The sequence below is a fragment of the Cherax quadricarinatus genome, chromosome 60 (assembly GCF_038502225.1).
Source record: "Cherax quadricarinatus isolate ZL_2023a chromosome 60, ASM3850222v1, whole genome shotgun sequence".
Taxonomy (NCBI): Eukaryota; Metazoa; Arthropoda; class Malacostraca; order Decapoda; family Parastacidae; genus Cherax; species Cherax quadricarinatus.
The window spans coordinates 11,073,117-11,098,116 of NC_091351.1; the positions used below are offsets into that span (position 1 = coordinate 11,073,117).

General features: G+C 39.6%; 1 protein-coding gene across 15 annotated transcripts in view; it reads right to left on the minus strand.

The window, feature by feature from the left end:
* kst (spectrin beta chain, non-erythrocytic 5 kst) overlaps nucleotides 1-25,000 on the minus strand; it is a 436,819-nt gene that overhangs the window by 175,404 nt on the left and 236,415 nt on the right. For 14 of the 15 annotated variants that reach the window (XR_011393672.1, XM_070097941.1, XM_070097939.1 and 11 more), the window contains exons 28-30: nucleotides 12,841-12,986; nucleotides 2,913-2,990; nucleotides 2,482-2,713 (exon numbers count right to left, since the gene is read on the minus strand). Coding sequence is in view for 14 of the 15 variants with exons in the window: in XM_070097941.1 (XP_069954042.1) it covers nucleotides 2,482-2,713; nucleotides 2,913-2,990; nucleotides 12,841-12,986 (456 nt within the window). In the remaining variant the exon portion in view is untranslated. The remainder of the gene's footprint in view (nucleotides 1-2,481; nucleotides 2,714-2,912; nucleotides 2,991-12,840; nucleotides 12,987-25,000) is intronic. The other variant, XM_070097938.1, reaches the window with a different exon arrangement.

A 25,000-nucleotide genomic window follows, 5' to 3' on the forward strand; every position in this document is an offset into this window, starting at 1 on the left:
GGAAGAAACAGAGGCAGTAATTTCATGCACTGGTCAGGGAGGTATACCATCTTTTAGGAGTGAAGAAGAGCAGAATGTAAGTGTGGGGGAGGTACGTGAGGCATTACGTAAAATGAAAGGGGGTAAAGCAGCTGGTACTGATGGGATCATGACAGAAATGTTAAAAGCAGGGGGGGATATAGTGTTGGAGTGGTTGGTACTTTTGTTCAATAAATGTATGAAAGAGGGGAAGGTACCTAGGGATTGGCGGAGAGCATGTATAGTCCCTTTATATAAAGGGAAAGGGGACAAAAGAGACTGTAAAAATTATAGAGGAATAAGCTTACTGAGTATACCAGGAAAAGTGTACGGTAGGGTTATAATTGAAAGAATTAGAGGTAAGACAGAATGTAGGATTGCGGATGAGCAAGGAGGTTTCAGAGTGGGTAGGGGATGTGTAGATCAAGTGTTTACATTGAAGCATATATGTGAACAGTATTTAGATAAAGGTAGGGAAGTTTTTATTGCATTTATGGATTTAGAAAAGGCATATGATAGAGTGGATAGAGGAGCAATGTGGCAGATGTTGCAAGTATATGGAATAGGTGGTAAGTTATTAAATGCTGTAAAGAGTTTTTATGAAGATAGTGAGGCTCAGGTTAGGGTGTGTAGAAGAGAGGGAGACTATTTCCCGGTAAAAGTAGGTCTTAGACAGGGATGTGTGATGTCACCATGGTTGTTTAATATATTTATAGATGGGGTTGTTAAGGAAGTAAATGCTAGGGTGTTTGGGAGAGGGGTGGGATTAAATTATGGGGAATCAAATTCAAAATGGGAATTGACACAGTTACTTTTTGCTGATGATACTGTGCTTATGGGAGATTCTAAAGAAAAATTGCAAAGGTTAGTGGATGAGTTTGGGAATGTGTGTAAAGGTAGAAAGTTGAAAGTGAACATAGAAAAGAGTAAGGTGATGAGGGTGTCAAATGATTTAGATAAAGAAAAATTGGATATCAAATTGGGGAGGAGGGGTATAGAAGAAGTGAATGTTTTCAGATACTTGGGAGTTGACGTGTCGGCGGATGGATTTATGAAGGATGAGGTTAATCATAGAATTGATGAGGGAAAAAAGGTGAGTGGTGCGTTGAGGTATATGTGGAGTCAAAAAACGTTATCTATGGAGGCAAAGAAGGGAATGTATGAAAGTATAGTAGTACCAACACTCTTATATGGGTGTGAAGCTTGGGTGGTAAATGCAGCAGCGAGGAGACGGTTGGAGGCAGTGGAGATGTCCTGTTTAAGGGCAATGTGTGGTGTAAATATTATGCAGAAAATTCGGAGTGTGGAAATTAGGAGAAGGTGTGGAGTTAATAAAAGTATTAGTCAGAGGGCAGAAGAGGGGTTGTTGAGGTGGTTTGGTCATTTAGAGAGAATGGATCAAAGTAGAATGACATGGAAAGCATATAAATCTATAGGGGAAGGAAGGCGGGGTAGGGGTCGTCCTCGAAAGGGTTGGAGAGAGGGGGTAAAGGAGGTTTTGTGGGTAAGGGGCTTGGACTTCTAGCAAGCGTGCGTGAGCGTGTTAGATAGGAGTGAATGGAGACGAATGGTACTTGGGACCTGACGATCTGTTGGAGTGTGAGCAGGGTAATATTTAGTGAAGGGATTCAGGGAAACCGGTTATTTTCATATAGTCGGACTTGAGTCCTGGAAATGGGAAGTACAATGCCTGCACTTTAAAGGAGGGGTTTGGGATATTGGCAGTTTGGAGGGATATGTTGTGTATCTTTATATGTGTATGCTTCTAGACTGTTGTATTCTGAACACCTCTGCAAAAACAGTGATAATGTGCAAGTGTGGTGAAAGTGTTGAATGATGATGAAAGTATTTTCTTTTTGGGGATTTTCTTTCTTTTTTGGGTCACCCTGCCTCGGTGGGAGACGGCCGAATTTTTTAAAAAAAAAAAAAAAAAAAAAAAATATATATATATATATATATATATATATATATATGTATATTATTTCTTTCAACACACCGGCCATATCCCACCGAGGCTGGGTGGCCCAAAAGGAAAAACAAAGTTTCTCCTTTTACATTAAGCAATATATACAGGAGAAGGGGTTACTAGCCTCTTGCTCCTGGCACTTTAGTCACCTCTTACAACACGCATGGCTTACGGAGGAAGACCTCTGTTCCACTTCCCCATGGAGGTAAGAGTAAATAAACAAGAACAAGAACTAGAAAGAAAACAGAAGAAAACCCAGAGGGGTGTATATATATATATGCTTGTACATGTATGTGTAGTGTGACCTAAGTGTAAGTAGAAGTAGCAAGATGTACCTGAAATCTTGAGTGTATATGAGACTCAAAAAAAAGACACCAGCAATCCTGCCATCATGTAAAACAATTGCAGGTTTCTATTTTACACTCGCTTAGTTTTCTTTTCATTGCACCCTGCCTCTGTGGGAGATGGCCAGTGTGTTTAAAAAATAGTTACTATACCTGTAACTGTGCTTCCAAGGCAACTAAATCATTTTCAAAGCCTTCATGCTTCCTGAGAAGTGATTGTACCGAGTTAACATCACGACCAAGATCTTCTGAAATTGATTTGTACTTCTCTTGGATTCGTGCTAATGCCTCAGCAACATCTCTATTAAAGCGGTGAATTTCACCTGCTGCTTCCAACTTTTGGTCTCTGGCTTCTATATGCTCTAGAAGACTATTCCATGCTGCCCTGGGTATAATAAAACTGGCTATAAGTTTAATATGTACATGAAACAAATATTCTACATAGCACCAGACACTTAAAATAGTTAAAAGTCTACATAATTTTATCATTCAACTGTTTAAAACCCATGTCCTGAATTACAGAAAAAATCAGGTTAAGGAAATAATACAAAAACAGATAGTGCTTGAAACCAAGAAGACCTTACCGCACTTTTTTGTGGTAGGCAGTCACCTGGGTGGCTGGATCTTGGCTTTTAGTGGGAGAAGAAGACGGGCTTCCCTTACTGCTAGCAGAAAAGCAGAGGTTAGTAGAATCCAAGAGAAATACCAAGTTACCATTACTGAATGTTAAGAGTGTAAAAGAAGATCCCCCTACCAGTTAGTGTATTCCAAATGCCTAATTCGATTACATGTCATTTTTAAAAATTTACTTTTATATAAAAATATACAAAACCAAATTACTGTAATGACATTTAAATAACCTTGAAATCTGTGTGTACATAAACATACAAATGTACATATATTGCAGTAGTCTCCATTATATGCAAGTACAATACAAGGTGAGGGGTAAAAGAGTGGGGGTAGAGGAAGTTGAGGAAAAGCGGGAAGGAATGCAGAAAGGGAGAAAATGGAGGGAGAGAGATGGGAAGATGAAAAAAAAAAAAAAAAAAGTGTGGGAAATCTCAACACAGTGTTGATTTTTGTTATTTACAAGTTATTAAAACCACTTGCTAATTTAAGGCAAACAAATTTTAAACATTTTCAATTAATTTACTACCAAAGCAATACTCTTAAAAGTCTGCCATCAATTCCAACTAACCACTCAAGTGACCAGTTTCATAAAATAATAAAAATTTGTCCAAAAACATTTTAAATCCCTATGAAGCCTATGATGCAGCTTTCTTGTTCAACTGAACATGATGCATGTAAAATGTGTTAGGGGTATGTGTACAAGAGTTAGAGGGCAATAAACTGCTGAATACCATTTTTATTTGATTTGTTCTTTAACATTTCATCCTGGAAATTTTTCCTTTAATTTTCCCCTTTGGAATTTCATGGTCGTTTCAGTCTGACAGATTATAATTTCAAAACATCTGTGATCATGGATGTTATGAGCTTCAAGAAACTGAGGGAAGAAAAGGAGGGCAAGGAAAGGAACAGAAATAATTAGGAACAAGACTAAAGAAAACTAGAAGCCAAAGAAAAAAAAAATGAGTGATATTTTATGCGTACGTATATATACAAAAAAAAATATAACGGAGACTACAGTAATGACTGTACAATATGTTTAACTGAAGTTAAACAAATATAACTATTCTTATCTATGAATATTATTCCTTATTAAGACATAAGCAATTCTGCAAGTGTGTGTGGATGCACATGTAACCATGCATTAGCTAATGTGGGCATAACAGTGCATATAGAACTGCACATTTCTGCGTGCTTAGGTTACCTAGAATGTGCGCATGCAGACATGCTTGTGCACTAAAGCCATAAATTAATGCTTGGCTTACAGGCTAACCCTAAATTTTACAGACAAGGGCTGATTAATATTAAATGATTTAATTTTCAGTATCTACTAACCACACCTGTCAGTTAAATTAAAACTAGAGTAAATAAGACATGTAATTTTTTTTTATCATGCACCTGGGAAACACACCAAACTGTGGTGATTATCACTTAACAGTCAAGGCAACTGAAAAAATCATGCAATGTATACACAAACTTCAATAAAAACAGTTCATATTTGCTACTCATAAAAACTATGCAATTTACATATTTTAAGGCCTCAAAATTAAACCTAAAAATTTATTACCTTAACCCTTTCAGGGTCCATGCCATAGATCTACGGTTTTAGGTTCAAGGTCCAAACCGTAGATCTACGCCATGAGCTCAGCTCACACTGATAAGCTGCGAGTGGTAAATTTGGGCCTAGATATGAGAGAATACATCTATGTTTTATGTGTGCACCACAAACAAATCCTGCAGCACACAGTGTACAATGAGAGAGAGAAAAAAAAACAATGATTTTCGATTAAAACAGCGACTTTGCAGTGTTTTTTCCTATTTTTTTTATAGTTGTATTTGTGATTTCTTGGTCTCATTTGATAGAATGGAAGACATATTACAGAAATAGAGATGATTTTGATTGGTTTTAGCACTGGAAATTGCTTGAAACTGAGCTCAAATTAGCAGAAATGTTAAATTTTTTCCGATGTTCAAGAGTAAACAATCGACCTCACACATCTAATACACGCCAGCTGGTGGGTCTAATATACATTCACAAATGTGGTGATGATATTTATACAATTATTAAAATATTGCATAACAGTAAATCTTCTATTTTTTTGGTTTGAATAAAAATTCATTATGTGAATAAAAAATCAAAATGGAATTCATTTGTAAAGCCTCAAAATGTAACTAATGAACAGAGGAAATGTTAGTTTAGTGCCAGGAATACCTACATTGTTTATTTTGGACCCTATTTTGAAATTGGAATATTTTGAACTGTGTTAAATTGGCCAAATTACCAATTTCCGATCACTTTATTTTGTATTTGAAAAAGTTGACTTGGTGATTTCTTGTGCTCAATCAATAGAATAAAAGTAATACTAGTGAAATAGCTAAAAATTTGGTCAACTGGAATAATATAATTGGCCTGAAATGGGAGTCAAAGTCGGCAAAATCGCCAATTCGTAAATATCGCTGACACCAAAATTCGCGAGAGCATAATTTCGTTAATTTTCCATCAAATTAAGTATTTTGTTTTATTACCTTCAGAAAAAGATTCTCTACCATTTCATAAGAAAAAATAAAAAATTTTTTTTTAAATTCTTGGACCCTGGTGCACACTTGGAAATTTGGCCTCTGGACCCTGAAAGGGTTAAAGAAACTTTAGTAGCAGCCCCTAACACAACCGAAATCTGAGGAGTGTCCTACTATAATATTTCTTCCCCTTTCTACCTATTAAACACTTAAGAAATAAAGGACTAGCTTCATTTTTTCATTCACTTAACATTTCCAATCCCATCTCGCTGATCTTTCATATAACTTTTGTTAGATTTTCAAATAAAAGCATTCACTTCTCTTATTAATGATTACATTCAAAACATGCACCAAGAAATAACAATAAACAAAGTTGGGAAATAAATGCCAGGATTTTTGAACAATCACAAAACAGACAACTAAAAATAAAAGGCAAATACAAAAAGAATGAAAGTTCTGAATAAAATTTAGTGAAAATTTTCTTAATGATTCAGAGATAAGCTTCCTATTATCTCAAATTGATCATGTAAAGGCACCAATGAACAGTTAAGAATGGTCTGAGGGTTTTTACCTGTCCCTTAGACAGTTATCAATTTGTGATAGCATGTTGATTTATGTAGATGAATGGTTCTGAGAACCGACATGTTGATAAATTAGACATGTGCAACTCTTGGGTATCTTTATTGAGGAAACGTTTCACCACACAGTCGCTTCATCAGTCCATATAGAGGAGAATCTTGAACAGGAGAAGAATGAGGTAATCAGTCCCTCAACCTTGAGTCGATGTGGTCAGTCCATCAATCTTGAATAGAATACGGCATAAGTGTGGAGGAGCAGCTTATAAACCGTAGACAGGAGAGGTGCAGCAGTCGTAGGTGGTGTCACATTTGTTCTATGTGGAAGTAGGTCGTGCCCAAGGGTTAGGCAAGCAAACAATTCCCAAGTATTAAGATCCCAAGAAGTTGCAGTGTCTGACACTGCAACTTCTTGGGATCTTAATACAGTGGACCCCCGCTTTACGATCACCTCCCAATGCGACCAATTATGTAAGTGTATTTATGTAAGTGTGTTTGTACGTGTATGTTTGGGGGTCTGAAATGGACTAATCTAATTCACAATATTCCTTATGGGAACAAATTCGTTCAGTATTGGCACCTGAACATACTTCTGGAATGAAATAATATCGTAAACAGGGGGTCCACTGTACTTGGGAATTCTTCGCTTGCCTAACAGTTGAGCACGACCTACTTCCACATTGAACAAATGCGACACCACCTACGACTGCTGCACTTCTCCTATCTACGGTTTATAAGCTCCTTCTCCACACTTATGCCGTATTCTATTCAAGATTGATGGACTGACCACATCGACTCAAGGTTGAGGGACTGATTACCTCATTCTTCTCCTGTTCAAGATTCTCCTCTGTATGGACTGATGAAGCCACTGTGTGGCAAAACGTTTCCTTAATAAAGATACCCAAGAGTTGCACATGTGTCTTATTTATCAACATTTTGATTTATACTCGACTCAGCCGAATATAATAAATTTCTTTATTTCCTAAAAATCAGGATAAGAAACGTCTGAAGTGGCAATCATTTAGTAATTTAAGGCACTGTAACTAGTAGGCACTGTAGTATTTGTAGAACAATTGTTGGACCATGTGCTAACTTGCAAGAATTTAAACACTGTAGGGCATAAGGAAAACCCAGCTTATGACTAATGCTTCTACAACCAAATCAGTACATTCAAAATAAATTGGTATGAGCATAGGAGACATGAGCACATCAAAAAATACTGCAGATGCAGCATTTAGTATCAATAAATCATGCAGCTTACTGTATTAAGAAAAGCAAGAGCAGCATAATCTCAGTCCAAGGAAAGATTTCTGTCATGACAACAATAACTACAGTAGGGTCCTACTTATACGGCAGGTTAGATTCCAGGCTACTGCCGGAAAGCAGACATCGCCGGAAAGCAGAAAGCCATTTTTTCCACTTATAAATGCCAGACAACATGTTTACACTTACCTATATTAAGTTAGTAATAGAACTAGGTATTAAAAACCACAATAAAAAGTAAAATACATACACAGTACATTCATTACTTACCTTAAAATATTTGTAGTCTTAATGTAGGGCGAGAGGTGAGTAGTATTTATTTGTAGGAAGTCAGGTGTAGGTAGCCCTGGCTCCCAGTCCCAAACTTAATATACGTTATCTAAAGCAACCCAGAGAGATAAAATGCACGTACATAGTATACTCATTATTTACCTTAAAATATGTGTAGTGTTAATGTAGAATGACAGGTGAGTAGTATTTATCTGTAGGAAGTCAGGTGTAGGTAATCGGTAGATGTAGCTACGTAGTCCGCTTGGCTACATAGTTGCACCTACCTACCTACATAGCTACACACAATATTTAATGTATCCCAGAGCCATATTAATATCAACATATCTTGTTCACTGAGTTTAATCATTTGTAATAACTACCTTTAGATGCCATCATAAACAAAGGGAGAAGAAATGAATAATTCATGCCGGGAATTGTAAACAAAAGCGTTGTGTTAAGGGAAATGACTGGGCCAAACGTAGATTCACACACATTTTCTCTGGTGTGGGACCAGAGAAAACGTAACGTTTTCCCTCCACCCGACTACCACACCTCCACAGCCTATAAACACAGCATGTTTATACGTTATGTAACGTGTGTCTTATATAATTTTGAAGAAAATATAGATGGATTAATGAAAATGTCTATTGTCTGTATTAACGTAAAATAAGACTTTTAATGTGCCCAAGAATGATTATTATTATGTATTAGTATTATTACTATGGCGTTAAGACTAGTGGGACACTCAGATATTTTAATGTGTACCTGCAACCGCCAGCACATTGTGTACGTATATTTTAGTACAGATACATACAAGTATAATTATCAGAGTACAGTAGGGTCCCACTTTATGGTGTTTCGCTTTACGGCGTTCTGCTAATACGGTCATTTCAAGTTATAACCAAAACTCTCTATACGGCTCCCCTCACCTGTCTTTCTAATACGGTCACTGTGCCCCACCCAGTTTGTTTACATTCTATGTGAGATCCATAAGCACTAAGTCTCTCCATTATGTCTGAAAACTCCAAAATTTCAAGTGTTTGTAAAAGTTATTTCATATTTATACTCTGATAATTATACTTATGTATACCTGTACCTAAATAAACTTACATACTGTACTGGCATGCACATACACATTAAAATCAGTGTCTCTTATGTCTCTTAAGACATTATATTAGTAATAATGATAATAATCACAGTCTCATTAAATGTCTTATATTACGTTAATATACACATTTTCATTAATCCATCCAGGATATTTTTTTTCAAAATTATATAATATACATGATACATAACTTTTTTTTTTTTTTTCAACAAGTCGGATGTCTCCCACCAAGGCAGGGTGACCCAAAGAGAAAGAAAATCCCCAAAAAGAAAATACTTTCATCATTATTCAACACTTTCACCTCACTCACACACAATCACTGTTTTTGCAGAGGTGCCCAGAATACAACAGTTTAGAAGTACAGTGGACCCCCGGTTCGCAATGCTATCGGTATCCGATAAATCCAGTAACCGATGCATTATATCGCAGAAAATTTGCCTCGCTTCCCAATACAAAACCCGGTGTGCGATGTGGTTTGTACGAGACGTGTCCATGTGTGGCCTGAACTGCTCCGTGTGTGCCAGTGTTTACAAGCCAGCCAGTGTGCGCGCATCTAAGGATACATTCGGTACATTCCACATTATCACTGTTTTTGGTGCCTGTTTTTGCAAAATAAGTCACAATGGGCCCCAAGAAAGCTCCCAGTGCCAACCCTTCGAGACCAAGGGTGCTAATGACTGTTGAAATGAAGAAATATAATTGCAAAGTATGAAAGTGGAGTGTGTGTGTCGGAGCTGGTCAGGTTGTATAGTAAACCCCAATCAACCATCTCTACTATAGTGAGCAAGAAAACGGCAATCAAGGAAGCTGTTCTTGCAAAAGGTGCAACTGTGATTATGAAACAGCGACCGCAAGTGTTAGAAAATGTTGAGAGACTGTTATTGTGTGGATAAATGAAAAACAGATAGCAGGAGATAGCATCTCTCGAGCAATCATTTGTGAAAAGGCTAGGCAGTTGCATGACGATTTGGTAAAAAAAATTGCCTGCAACTAGTGGTGATGCGAGTGAATTTAAGGCAAGCAAAGGTTGGTTTGAAAGATTTAAGAATCGTAGTGGCATACATAGTGTGATTAGGCATGGCGAGGCTTCCAGTTATGTTGTGCGACAGAAGTCCAGTAACTCTCAAGCTGGTCCTAGCGGCATTAAAAGAAGAAGGGAAGTAACCCCGGAAAAGGACTTGCTACCTCAAGTCCTAATGGAGGGGGATTCCCCTTCTAAATGCTAACACCATCCACACACTCCCCTCCTCCCATCCCATCAATCATCACCAGATCTTCATTAAAGGTAAGTGTCAATTATTCGTTATTTATTGTTATTGTTGTTATTGTAATTACTATTCTATTGCATTAAACTTAATATTTCATGTGGTAAAAGTTTTTTTTTCATACTTTTGGGTGTCTTGCACAGATTAATTTGATTTCCATTATTTCTTACGAGGAAAATTGATTCGCTTTCCGATATTTTTGGTTTACGATGAGCCCTCAGGAACGGATTAATATCGCGAATCGGGGGTCCACTGTATATACGTATGAAAATACACAATATATCTCTCCAAACTGCCCATATCCCAAACCCCTCCTTTAGAGTGCAGGCATTGTACTTCCCATTTCCAGGACTCAAGTCCGGTTATATAAAATAACCAGTTTCCCTGAACCCCTTCACTAAATATTACCCTGCTCACACTCCAACAGATCGTCAGGCCCCAAATACCATTCGTCTCCATTTACTCCTATCGAACACGCTCATGCACGCCTGCTGGAAGTCCAAGCCCCTCGCCCACAAAACCTCCCACACCCCTTCCTTCCAACCTTTTTGAGGACGACTCCTACCCCGCCTTCCTTCCCCTACAGATTTAAATGCTCTCCATGTCATTCTACTTTGATCCATTCTCTCTAAATGACCAAACCACCTCAACAACCCCTCTTCTGCCCTCTGACTAATACTTTTATTAACTCCACACCTTCTCCTAATTTCCACACTCCTAATTTTCTGCATAATATTTACACCACATATTGCCCTTAGACAGGACATCTCCACTACCTCCAACCGCCTCCTCGTTGCTGCATTCACAACCCAAGATTCACACCCATATAAGAGTGTTGGTACTACTATACTTTCATACATTCCCTTCTTTGCCTCCATAGATAACATTTTTTTGACTCCACATACCTCAACGAACCACTCACTTTTTTTTCTTCATCAATTCTATGATTAACCTCATCCTTCATAAATCCATCCGCCGACACGTCAACTCCCAAGCATCTGAAAACATTCACTTCTTCCATACTCCTCCTCCCCAATTTGATATGCAAGTTTATTCAGGTATATACAAATACAGTTACACAGATTATCATACATAACAGCATATGTGTAAAGTACCTAGGATGACCCAAAAAAAGTCGGAGAGATACTTATTTCCATTGTCTTCACTCAGAGCGTCATTTCTTCTAAAAATGGTGTTACATGAGAATGGGAGTGTTTTTCTTTATTTATTCTACTTTATCAATGTAGAGACAACCTGTACACACTAACTTGTACACAAACCAGACGTGTATACTGTTTACAAAACTTACATTCGCCTGGTTTGTTTACATAACTCTGCGCCTGTCCTCCCTCATGTACTCATTCTCTCTCCCTCTCATTTATTCGTTTTATCTCGTTTACTCACCTCTGACCCTACATTAAGAGTACAAATATTTTAAGTAATGAATGAACTGTATATGCATTTTATCGCTCTAGGATGCTTAAATATCACAGAATAGTATGTGTGGGTGGAGTAGTCTGGCTGGCTACCATACATACCGCACTTGATTTCTTACAATAAATACTACTCATCTCACCCTAGATTAAGATTGCAAATATTTTAAGGTAAGTACTGAGTGAACTGTATATGCATTTTATCGCTCTGGAATGTTTAAATGTAATAGAATATTATGTGTAGGTGGGGTGGCCTGCTATCTTAGCCTGGCTGACTACCATACAATACCACACTTGATTTCTTACAATAAATACTACGTCTCACCCTAGATTAAGACTACAAATATTTTAAGTAATGAGTGCACTGTGTATTTTACTTTTTTATTGTTTTCTGATACCTAGTTCTATTGCTAACTTAATATATGTTAGTGCAAACTTATTATTTAGTATTTGTATGCATTTATAAGGGAAAAACAGGTGTTCCACTTTACAGCGATTTCCGCTTTACGGCGGTAGCCTGGAACCTAACCTGTCGTACAAGTGGGGCCCTACTGTATACATAAAATATGCAATAACTTTAACACCCCTGAAATTTTGGAAATTGTACAGACATAATAGAGAGATGTGCTCACAGAAAATGTAAACAAACAGGGTGGGGCGAGCCATATTAGAAAGACAGTGAGCCGTATAGTGTGTTTTGATCACAATTTGAAATTGCCGTATTAGTGGAACACTGTAAAGAAGGGGGCCCTACTGTATTTGTAGCATGAAAGGATGCTAATTTATGATTGCTAAGCTTTCATAAAAAATGTGAGCATACTAGTGACAGTAAATTAAGGTAAGAAAATGCCAAACTAAAGTGAAAATGCTCCTGAAAATTCTAACATGGGAAGGTCCATTGATAAAGATGATCAGGACTTTCAAAGACCCAATAAATCAATAGAGGACATTGATACACTCATTCCTCCCATTTTTCAAGTTTGTTACAAGTTTGTATCCTTCACTGGATTTGTGCAGTTTCAATTCTGAATTGCAGTGAACCAAGAATTTAATTTTTATCATTTGAGCAACACATTGTCTGGTTACTCCCCCCACCCCCCTTCTCACATTTGTAAATCTTTAATGCATGTGAAGCTCAAGGATTCATTTGTAGATAATATACATCTCCCAAGTCTTTGTATACCTCGTATAGTTTTATCAACGCTGCTACAAGACTTTCAGTTTTACACCCTCACATAATACAGTACATACAGGATTTTTTAAGGGTTAACTCATACTATCTGAGTGCACTTTCTTTCCTAGCCTTTACTCTACCTATTACACAATTCCTAAAAGAACGTACATATTACAGTATTAAAGCAAATAAATATTAAACTAAAATTAAGTTAACTAAAATTAAGTTAATTTTAGCAATGCAGCTCTACAATGCAATACATGCTGCAGACAATTACGTTTACCTTAACTGCTCCTGTTTTCTTTCTATTTCAGTTGCATAAGGGCTTTCATTTGCTATAAGTTTCTTGGCCAGTTCATCACACTGATTGAAACGTTCTGACCCAGCCTCAACACGATGTTTAAAGTCGTCAAACTTGGCCTGAAGGAGCTGTGTACAAACAAAATAATTAAAGTGAATAAAAAAGTTTAAACACACATGGTTCATTGTCAAAAGATCACCCAGGGTCTGAAACCACTCTTGTACAGGTATAAATTAAGAATTTTTGTACAAAACACATTCACGTTATTAGCCATTTTATGGAATTACAGCAGTCCCCCCGTATCCACAGGCGATACATTCCAAGATGTACTATGGATGCCTGAAGCCATGCATAGTAGTGAACCCTATATATACAAGTCATTTTTTCATTTACATATGTACCTATGAGGCTGGGGTTGTGTAGGGATGGAGGCTGGAAGCAACTGATGGTGTGATAATGATCATGTGGGTGGCAGTGTCAATGACCCAGTGAGGGTGGCAGTGTGGATGATGGGTGACTGAGTTGGTGAGTGTGCAATTGGTGTGGGCAGTAATTAGGGTGGCTGGTGGCTTCATGACTAGGAGTGTAAATGGCATGTTAGGGTGGGTGGGTGGGTCAGGAAAACATGGGTAAGGTGTGGGCATGGGGGATAGAAACTGTGGGGAAATGGTGAATGAAAGAATGAGTAAGGTGTGGGGCTATGTGGGCTTCAAGCTGCGGGAGAAGTGGCGAGGGTGAAAGGTGCACTTGTGAGTGGCCTGGTGTGGGTGGTGATAAGATGATGGGTGACTGGGTAGGCAATTGTGCAGATGGTGGTAATGAGTGTGGTGGGTAACCAAATGATTAGGTATGTGGATGGCACATTAGGATGAAAGGTCAGGTAACGTGCAGGTGAGGTCATCGGGGAAATTTGGCACTAAAGGCTTGGCGGTTGTGGGGAAATGGTATCGGTGTAAACACGTGGCCATGGGAGGAGTTGCATATGCGGATTGTGTGGGGGTAGGTTGTTGGTTGCAATGGTGTGGGTGAAAGCATGTGGTTGTGGGGGAATTTTAAAAGCAGGCAGTATGGGTGGGAGAGGCAGGAATGAGTTAGAGGCATGGTATGGGTGAAGGCATGTGGTTATAGGGGATTTATAGGGGTAGGTGGTATGAGTGGATGGTTGTGGGCAGGAGTGCTGCTGGGTGTACAGTGAGGGTGTGGCCATGAGGAGGGGAAAGGGGGTGTTGAATGAACAGTTGGTGTGGGGCTGAGGTATGCCACTGGATGCAAATCAACATAGCACAAATTACAGCATTAGACACACATGAATTGAGCCCTAAGCCTAGCTGTGTAGCCTTACAGCCATACATCCATCTCCCATCATGTCAATTTCTTCCCTTACGGGTGTTTGTGTTAGGTTTTTACGAGATGTAGTGTTTTTTATACAATTCTGAAAAAAAAAATACCTAAATAAAAATTGTTAATAACAAATATGTAACTTTACAGCACCCCAGAGTGACATGCTCCTTTACATCATGGCGTGTCAAGCAGTACTGCATGGGTTAAGCTCCTCCGACTTTGTAACAATGCCAAATGACGATTTTATATTATAACATGATTAAATTATTGTAATCCTAAGCTTAAGAACAGTAGAACTGGTGAGAGAAGAGTGTAGGCACGTGAGTCAGAGAGCAAGACATCAGCTTTATGGAGGTAATCCTCGCGATCAAGGGTAACTACCCAATTACTGTACCTTTGTCAGAAGATAGTATGATAATGCTAGTGTTCGATTTAAGAGAAGAAAGGGCAAGTTGGTAACGGCGCGAAAGGTGGTGGATTTTAGAAAACAGACTAACAAGAGCAGGAAGGAGAGAGTCACGAAAAATATTGTTAGGCTTGCCGACACTAATAATGCTCTTTTCTGTCACGTCAGAGATCATAGCCATCCTATTGACAGCTAAAACTGTCTTCCCTACTTCCAACTTTAACAGTCGCCGTCTGGTTGAATCCTCCCTGTTGCAACCCCTGAATGGGTCACAATGTATATAATGTACATTACCTTTTCATATAATTTTATATTGCTTATATTTGCGATAATAGCTAAATCGTAAAAATATTGCTTTATATTATTTGACTTAGTTATATTGTTACGTAGGATGTAACATTCATATATTATTATGTGCTCATAGTTCAAGTCTTGATTGTCTAACTACAGTAATTATCGCTTGTGCCTCGTTACTCTGCCGGCTTCTCTGTGTTGCTGGGCAGCAACTGTCCACGGAGCTATCACGTGATCGAGGGGTGGTGTTCACACCTCGCCTGGAGTAGTCAGTCTGGGCTAGACTCTCTTGGTGGTTGGACGTATTCCTGACAAGACGTGCCTAACTCTCCCTTATTGGCCTTTGTTGGAAGATCGTCTCTGTCGCTTTATTGTTGTAGGTTCTGTGGAACTCTGTTCACAGAACATTGTCTAGACTTAGTGATTTTAGACGTTGTACTGAGGTTGTGTGTCGCATAGACACTCTGAGAAACTCAGGTCCTGAGCTGTAGCTTCTGACCTAATTTGTACTGTGTGTACTGTCACAGTCGGGGATTTTCTAATGCTGAACTTAGATTCAGTAATATGGGAGTTTTGTGACTTTTGTGGAGGATCTGCAGATGGTCCCTACTTAGTGTCGTTATATTATCTCCTTATTTCTGATTGTGTCGCTATTGCTTGTTATATTGTTGTTCGGCTTTTCAGTCGTTTTATTGTTCAAGCAAGCTGTTCTGATTGCCAGGTTGGTCAAGAAGTTAGTTGATGTGAGGACTTTGTCAGTCATTAGTTTAAGTCTAGTAGAGTCGTGAGACATAGCGAACTACTTAGAGCACTTACACACAAACTTATTTGTATATACTATATATGTATTATTAAATGTTAATGTACCAGACGGTACTCAAGACATATAAATGTGATATGTGCCTTCAGCACAATACTACTGTACACGAGAGAAGTTATTATTATTATTATTTTGATTTATTTAATTTAATGTGATAATATACTCCTAGACATTATTAACCCTTTGACTGTTTCAGGCCCCTCTCTGAAACCCATGTCGCCAAATATTCGAAAAAAAAAAATTATTTTTTCTTATGAAAATGTTAGGAATATTTTTAGTAGTGTTTTAAGCCTAAAAAAAAATTTTTGCCATCAGTACTTACCGAGATATAGAGCCGCAACGTTTGCAGAAAGTGACGTGCGTACGGCAACAGCGGCGACCGCCGCCCACCCGGTATTTTATTTACTCTAATTCAAAGGTTTCTTGCATTTTTCAATATTTTTCTGTTCCAGGTAACTTACGTGGCCTGTGAGACCAATGTAAGGTGCATTGTTCAAATATACACTTATTGTTTACAACACAATAACAGAACAAACTTTATCACTATTAGTTTGTGTATACACTTTTACACAAACAATACAAAACAATGTTTATTACTATTGTTCCATAATATATATACATATGTACAGTCACTAAACACGTTCCTAGAACTGCTGCAGCTTGTGGAACTCTTTGAAACATGGGTATATGCAGAGGGGCACTTCACACTCCTCACATAAAACGAGTGTCTGCGTGTTTGTGGGCGTTTTGTGGTATGCATACATACATACATAACACCTCTTCTGAGCATTTTTCTTGGCAGTAGTAGGAGGCAGTTGTATGGGGTAGTGATCACCAGGCCTGAAACGAGATGACGTGTGTGGGCGCTGGTCTATTGCAGGAGTTGCTCCTTGGCACTTTGCAATTATTTGTCTGATTACTGACAGGCAAAATTCACCATATTTTGGTGTTTTGTTGGATTCAACTTGTATATGTTATAAGCATTTAGCATAGAGATATCAACAAGATGGAAAAAAAGTTTTATATACCACTTATAACTCTTGCGTACACAGTCTGCAAACCCAATCTGCATGTCACATTTGTCCACTAAGCGCATATTGAGGTTGTAGTCCATGACAGCTGCAGGCTTTAGAATGGGTTCATTGGTCTCTCTGTTGTCCCTGCCACGGGGTACCATTTCGTTTCTGTGAACTGATGTCAACAATGTGACATCACGTTTGTCATGCCACCAAAATGCCATGATGTCATTGGCAGCAAAAGCTTGCACCTCACCTCTGAGTGCCAGCGCTGAACCTTGGCATATGTTTACGATTACCACGCACTGTGCCACACACGTCAGTCAAGTTCACTCGCAAGAAATCACTGAGTAAGGGGCATGTGTACCAGTTATCAGTAAATAACATATGCCCCTTACCAAGATAAGGTTCCATCATTGTTCGAACCACATCACCAGAGATACCCAATAACTTCATGGTATCTCTCAAAGTATTACTGCCAGTGTACACAATTATATCCAAAACTAGACCACTTCTGCAATCACACAGTACAAATAGCTTTATACCAAAGCGTTTCCTCTTGCTTGGTATATATTGCTTGAATGAGAGTCTTCCTTTGAATAAAATCAAGGACTCACCAATAACAAGCTTCCTGAAGGGATAAAAGTACATGCAGCACTTTTGTTTCAGGTACATAAACACATTTCTGATCTTATATAACCTGTCGCTTCTGTCAGGCCTGGTTTTGTCTGAAAAGTGCAACATACGTAACAGTATCAGGAAACGATTGACACCTATAATGTCACTAAAACCTGGAGTTGAAATCAGGCGTTCTGTTGCCCAGTATGTGGCGACAGTGTGCTTATACACATGTGGCGTAAGCATTATTGTGGCAAAAAACAGGTACATCTCTGCCACAGTTGTCTCCTTCCACTTGTGTAGCCGTGATTTTGGTGAGAATTGTATTTGCCATGGTGTAATCACAGTATGTGTTTGTTTCCCTGACAATGATGTTCATCAGGGGTTCATCGAAGAATAACTCAAAGCAGTCCAGTTCACTGGCATTGTTCCCAAGTGGACAAGATGGCTTTATTCCACTTTGTGTTTCATCAAAGTCATGGGGACTGGGAACAAACTCGTCACCGTCCTGCCAATCCCAGATGCGGTCTGCTGGTGGGGTCTGGATATTGTACCGTGGTTGTGGTTGTGCAGGTTGTGGTTGTGCAGGTTGTGGTGGTGCAGGTTGTGGTGGTGCAGGTTGTGGGAGTGTGGGGCAGGGTGAGGCTGGTTGTGCTGCGTCAGCAGTGTGGGTAGTAGCATGGCCCGCTGATGGTGCCACATGGGTCGTGCCACCCTCACTATCACCACCACTGCCTCCTCCCTCACTGTCACCATTCATACCCATCGTTACAATATCGTCATCTTCACTATCAGGTCGTGGTGTAGGGCCACGGGATGTGCTCCCAGAGTTTCTCCTTCCCCTTGGAACAACATATGAAACACTACCAGACCGCATGCTACGTCGTACATACTGCCGCTTCACTGGGGAATATTCACTCTCACTGTCACTAGAACTGCTTTCAATGACCTTGAAATCACTATCACTGCTATCATCCGGGTGTTGTACACGACCAAATAGTTTCCTCTTTCGTCCTGGTACAGGCGAACGTGAATGTGAACAAGCCGGCCCGGCACCAGAGGTGGAAGGTTGTGGGTCATCTGGGTTTTCATTAATTACGTTATCCTGGGCACTTTTTCCGGTAACGCTCACTTCAAAACCCTGGAATTCACTGTCACTGACATTTTCATCGCTGTTAGAGCTATCACTTGGGAACAAAAGACCTCCAATCTGCCGAGGAGTGAGGAACTTCTTACCGAGAGGCATGGTGAAAATGGACTAACAACATGGCGTTCCCACAATGCACCGCTGGGTCCCAGATTTTTTTCACAGGGTGCACACCGACCACTGAGACCCATTCTCTCTCGTGTAGGCCTACCAGGCCTTTGGCGCTTGATTTGAAGCCGCTAGAATTTGTGCATATAAATACGTCAGAAACATTGGCTCGTAAGACGTATTTATATGTCGGAAACAGTCAAGGGTTAATAAACTTATTAAATTTTAATTTCTTTAGTTAGTAGCCTACCAGTTGTAATCCTGAAGCACTAATAATTCTTATAGAATTCTAATGGATAATTGGACCAGGATACTGACTACTTGTTACAAAAACCCAGTAACAGGCTGAATGCTAGAAGGGCAGTCCTTTCTAGTATTCACCGGAGATCTCTAAGCTTATTAGAAATTGCATTTTTTGTAACAAATGGGGGCCTGTCTGGGATGCTCTTGATCCAAGGTGTTGGAGAAATTGTTCAGTTTGACACACTAGTAACTATGGTCAAACACTTTGAGACTTTCCTAATCTGAAGACTGAGTTTTATCTTGTACAACATACTAGGTGGATGTATGTACTTGACTGAGTCTCTTGGTCCAAGGAGATGGAAATACCATTTATGAGCTCTAGCTCTAAGACAACCAACATTAAAATTCCTATTAGGATTATAGTTTCTCATAATCCCTCTCGTAGTGTACTTATTTTCGTGATGCATGTCAAAGTGAAACAGTTAATTGATACTCTGATTTGTCTGAGTTAAGTACATTAAAACTTCAGACTTGTTGGCGAGTAGCCAAATATCTCGGTGTGACACATAACAGGAATTACGCCGCAGAAACTGTCAGAGCGTTAATCAAAGATATATTGTTTCCTGCTCATACAGAGATGTCTGATTATGATTCAGATACAGAAAGTCTAGTGTCACAATTAGGAAGTATAACTATTTGATGACGTGGAAGAGAGCAACTACGGCAGAAGTGTCCGAGGGTAGTGTAATTCCATTCTCGCTCACACCTTCCCGCCTCACTGACACAATAGTACAGAGTGTAGCTGGTAGTATGACTCAGCCTCATACTAGTACCGTGTATGCTACACCTGTATCTACTTATCCTAGACCAGATCTAGACACACTAGGGATGGCTGGACAATGTGCCCGACCTAAGGACCGTCCAGACTCATTCGTTAGATTCCTTACTCCTCCGTTACCCACTGGTCCTATCTCTCGGGAACAGTTTGAGAGGTTGGAATGCCTCAATGTTGCAGACTGCACAAATACAGGCACAGAGGAAATTGAACGAAGAAGATTTCCAGAGAGAAAATGTTCGTCTTGGAAGACAACAGACTGATAGATCTGATAAAGTTGATAAACCTGTTAGCACAACACAGGACACATTTAATGTGCAGAAAGCTGCCTCAATGGTTCCTAAGTTTTTTGAGAGTGACTTAGACACCTATTTTGATGTGTTTGAGAACCAGGCACGTGCTATGAACTGGCCACGTAAGTACTAGGCTACCTTGTTGCACACAGCTTTGACAGGAAGAGCTCAAACTTGTACTGCTGCTTTACCATTTGCCAAGTACATTAGTTATGATGCTGTCAAGCAAACTATTCTAGAGACATATAACTTGTTACCTGTAAGTTATCAACGCGCATTTCGTACATTACAACGACAACAAGATCAAACTTGTGTGGAGTTTGCTCGTGAGAAAAAAGTTGCATTTGAGAAATGGTGTAGATCAGCTAAGAGTAATAACTACGACAGTCTTGTTCAGTTGTTACTTCACGACAAGTTTTACAACTGTATGTCTGCTGACATACAAGAATATCTGATCGGTCATACTGCCTCGGATATTCTGGAAACTGCAGCATTAGCAGACAATTACAAGGTTTCTCACAAACTTGTACGTACTAAAACACAGAGAAACAAGGTAACTGAAAGTTGTCCTAGAAGTTGGCAACCTAAATCAGCTGCTCAGTGCTGGCCTGATGTACCTGCTACTGTAACTTCTCGTACCTTTACTAGGAAAACTCTCAATCCTGAATCTGTCTCTGTGGCTAGACAGAAGTTTGATAACGAGAAGAAGAAAGTTAAATGTACCTATTGTAACAGAAAAGGACATGCTAGAGAGTGTTGCTATAAGTTAGAAAGAGATACGAGAAGCAGTCGTGCGGCTGGCGCCCCACACAAGTCGTATCCTCTTCCATGCAACAAAGGCAGCAAAATCCTAGTAATACCTCTGATCCTACTGTTTTAGATAATATTACTCAGGATAGATGACTAGCGTCAGAAAGTGTATCTGACGATAAGATTCGTTCAGCAATGAGTCCTTACTTATCGAGAGGTAAAGTAGGATTTGACGAATCACATCTGAGATAATTACTTTCAGAGACACTGGCTGTTATCTCACCTTATTGAGAGAAGATGTACTGCCCATAACTGATGATACCTATTGCAAGACAGATGTATTGTCAGAAGCCTATGGAGGGGCTGTTATAAAAGTACCTCTGCACAAAGTTTACATTGAAACAAGCTATTATACTGGTTATATTTCAGTGGGTATATCCAGTGGTGTATTTCCAATCAGGTCAGTGGACTTGTTGATAGGGAACGATATCCTTTATGCTGGTATATGTAAGGAACCACTTGTGATTGATAATAACACTGATGATAATTATGCCATTGAAGCTTGTAGAGAGAAGCCTATTTTATTTCCTCTCAGTGCAGTTACTAGAGCTATGTCAAAGATTCAACAACCATCCTTGTCTCCTGTTAAGTTAGTTGATGACAATGATTTGGGCTTGAAAATGTTGTTTAGTGACGCTCTGCGCCCAGGATCATTAACACTAACTCCCCCGTCATCAACCTTGTCAGGACACTACTGACGTTAAATTTCTAACTCATGATGATTTAATCAAGGATCAGTTTGTTGATCAGTCACTGGAAAGACAGAGATATAGCAGTTACTGAGAGTGAAGCAAAGGATCTCGATAATTGTTACTATTATAGTAATGGTGTACTGGAGAAAAATACATGTAAGTGGTCAGCCGATAGTGTTTCCACCACAGTCAAGCATCTCGTAGTGTTACCAGTCACCTTTTCGTGAACAAGCCATTGATTTTGCTCACAATAGTCCCATAGGAGGACATCTGGGTGTCAAGAAGACACTCGGTAAACTGGCAAAACATTTTACTTGGCCTAAAATGAAGGAAACAGTAGCTGATCATGTGCAACATTGCCACGTGTGTCAAGTGACAGGCAAGCCAGCACACACACCTCCACCTGCACCTCTCATTCCTATCACCGTGGATGGTGAACCATTGGTCCTTTGCCTAGAACCAAACTAGGGAACCAATACTTATTTACTATTATGGAGGCTGCAACACACTATCCCGAAGCTATTCCTATGAGAAAAATTAATGCATGTGCTATTGTGAGAGCGCTGATGAAATTTTTCTCCCAGGTTGGATTGCCGCGAGAGATACAATCGGATCAGGGATCTAACTTCACTTCTAAGATCTTTCGAGAAGCATTATCCCACCTAGGAATAAAGTCTGTACTTTCAACCAGTTATCATCCACAGTCACAAGGTGCTCTAGAGAGATTTCATCAGACACTGAAGTCCATGATGAAAGCTTATTGTGAACATTTTTCTAGAGACTGGGATGAGGGTATACCTTTTCTTCTGTTCGCTATGAGAGAAAGTGAGCAAGAAAGTCTAGGGTTTAGTCCGTTTGAATTAATATTCGGACACCAAGTGTGTGGTCCTCTCGCAGTGTTAAAAGACATGTGGACAGGAAAATCAAATCAATCATTGAGCACTTCACCTTCATTAATGCAGCAACATTTGACAGCTGCTAGAGAGCTAGCTTCGAAAAACCTAGTTTCAGCCCAAGCTAGAATGAAGCAACATTATGACAAGCGTGCTCTCTCTCGCTCTTTTAAAGCAGGAGATAAGGTGATGGCTCGGAAATTAGTACCAGGTCATGCTCTACAAGCCAGGTATGAAGGTCCCCTGGAAGTAGTGAAAAAGCTTAACGACGTAAATTATTTGGTATGTACGCCTGGGAAGAAGAAATCCAATCATGTGTACCATGTTAACCAGCTTAAGACATACTACGCTAGTCCTCTACATACTACATCTATTCTTCCTAGGACAGAGGAAGAAAATGTCAGTCTGCCTGACATCTCTAAAGGTATAGAGGTGCGTTTAGAAAATTCAGTGACTCTACAATCACTAGACAATTTTCTTAGTAACCTTGGGATTGATAAAGCTGGTGATATTAAAAACATGATTTTGCAGTTCCCTGAATTGTTCAGTGATGTTCCTAAACATTGTACTCTGGGTGTACATGACGTTGATGTACAGGGAGCATCACCCATTAAGCAATCACCATATAGGACGAGTCCAACGAAGCATAAAGCATTGAGAAGTTGATTTTCTGTTATCTCTCAGACTTATTGAGCGCAGTAAAAGTCCATGGGCATCTCCATGTATTTTAGTGCCTAAACCTGACGGTAGTTTCAGGATGTGCACTGATTACAGGAAAGTGAACTCTGTCACTTTGCCTGATGGTTATCCCCTACCTGGCATTGATGACCTTATTGACTGTGTCAGGAGCCCAGTTTGTCAGCCGTTTAGATCTCTTACGAGGCTATTATCAAGTCCCGCTTACTGAACGTGCTCAAGGAATATCCGCTTTTACTGTTCAAGATGGATTGTTTAACTACCTCGTCACTCCCTTCGGCCTATGTTACGCGGCTTCTTCATTCCAACGTATAATGAACGAGTTGACCCACAACTAGATGGAGTAGAAGCCTACCTTGATGACTTAGTGGTGTACAGTGACGAGTGGGAACAACACTCGACTCGTCTCAGAGCATTGTTTGAGAGACTGGCGCACTACAACTTCACTGTTAACTTAGCTAAATGTAGTTTTGGTCAAGCCAAGGTTACCTATCTAGGCTTTTGTATCGGCCAAGGTGAGGTTGCTCCTACTGAGGCTAAGGTTCGTGCAATTTCTGAATTTCCAGTGCCACAGAATAGGAAGGGAGTACAGAGATTCCTGGGCATGGCAGGATATTATCGCAGGTTCTGTCCAAACTTTTCTCAGATTACAGCTCCTCTCACTGAGCTTACTATTAGCAAAGTTCAGTTCATCTGGACTAGAGATTGTTCAGACTCGTTCAAAAGACTGAAATGTTTGCTCTCCTCTGCTCCTGTGTCGAGGAGTCCTAATTTCAATCTTCCTTTCTTTTTACATATAGATGCAAGTGGTTATGCAGTGGGTGCTGTGCTGCTCCAACAGTCAACACCCACTGACATTCTCCATCCTATATGTTACTATTCATCTAAGCTTAAACGACACCCGAAAAATTATGCCACTATTGAGAAAGAGGTTCTAGCTCTTGTGGTGTCCTTGGAACATTTTGACATGTATTTAGGCACTTCCCCATTTAAAATTAATGTTTTTTTCAGACCACAATCCACTCACTTACATAAACACTATGAAGAGTAAAAATGCTAGGATCATGAGGTGGGCTCTCAGACTCCAGCCATACTCTATTAGTATACAACATATCAGTGGTCATTGTAATGTAATTGCTGACGCTCTGTCACATCCTTAATTATCATTGTTACATTTAATTAACGTAATTTTATGCCTAAATACCTTTTCTTACGTAATCTCTAAAGCCCACGTTAACTATGTACATGTATACTCATGTCATGTCTAATTCCATTTATATATTCACAGTAGTGGTGATACATGTGTGTGAGGAGGAGACAGATGGAGACAGAAGCCGAGTGTTGAGTGTGTAGTGTTGTGTGGGCGATGTTACAGAGTGGCGGAACAGTCCTGCTGCAGACCCCCCCCCCCCACTACACACCTTAAGCTTCCTCGTACGCAGATGTCCATACTGCCTCGTATTCCACTACCACTACTTAAGAGTGGAATGCAGTCTCCTGTCTATCGCGCAAGACTATTGTTCATGTGCAGTCTAGAGAGAACAAGTGATTTGAAAAGGATCATCATGGGCTTGGCATCTCTCGTTTTTAAAGTTCTCATTATCCATCCTATCATTTTCTTTGCATGTGCGATCGTGGCACTGTTGTGATCCTTGAAAGTGAGATCCTCGGACATTACTACTCCCAGGTCCCTTACATTAGTTTTCCGCTCTATTGTATGGCCAGAGTCAGTAGTATACTCTGTTCTAGTTATTATCTCCTCCAGTTTTCCATAACGGAGTAGTTGGAATTTGTCCTCATTGAACATCATATTGTTTACCGTTGCCCATTGGAAAACTTTGTTTATATTTTCTTGGAGATTAACCGCGTCCTCAGCAGATGACAGCCTCATGCAGATCCTAGTATCATCCGCAAAGGATGATACGGTGCT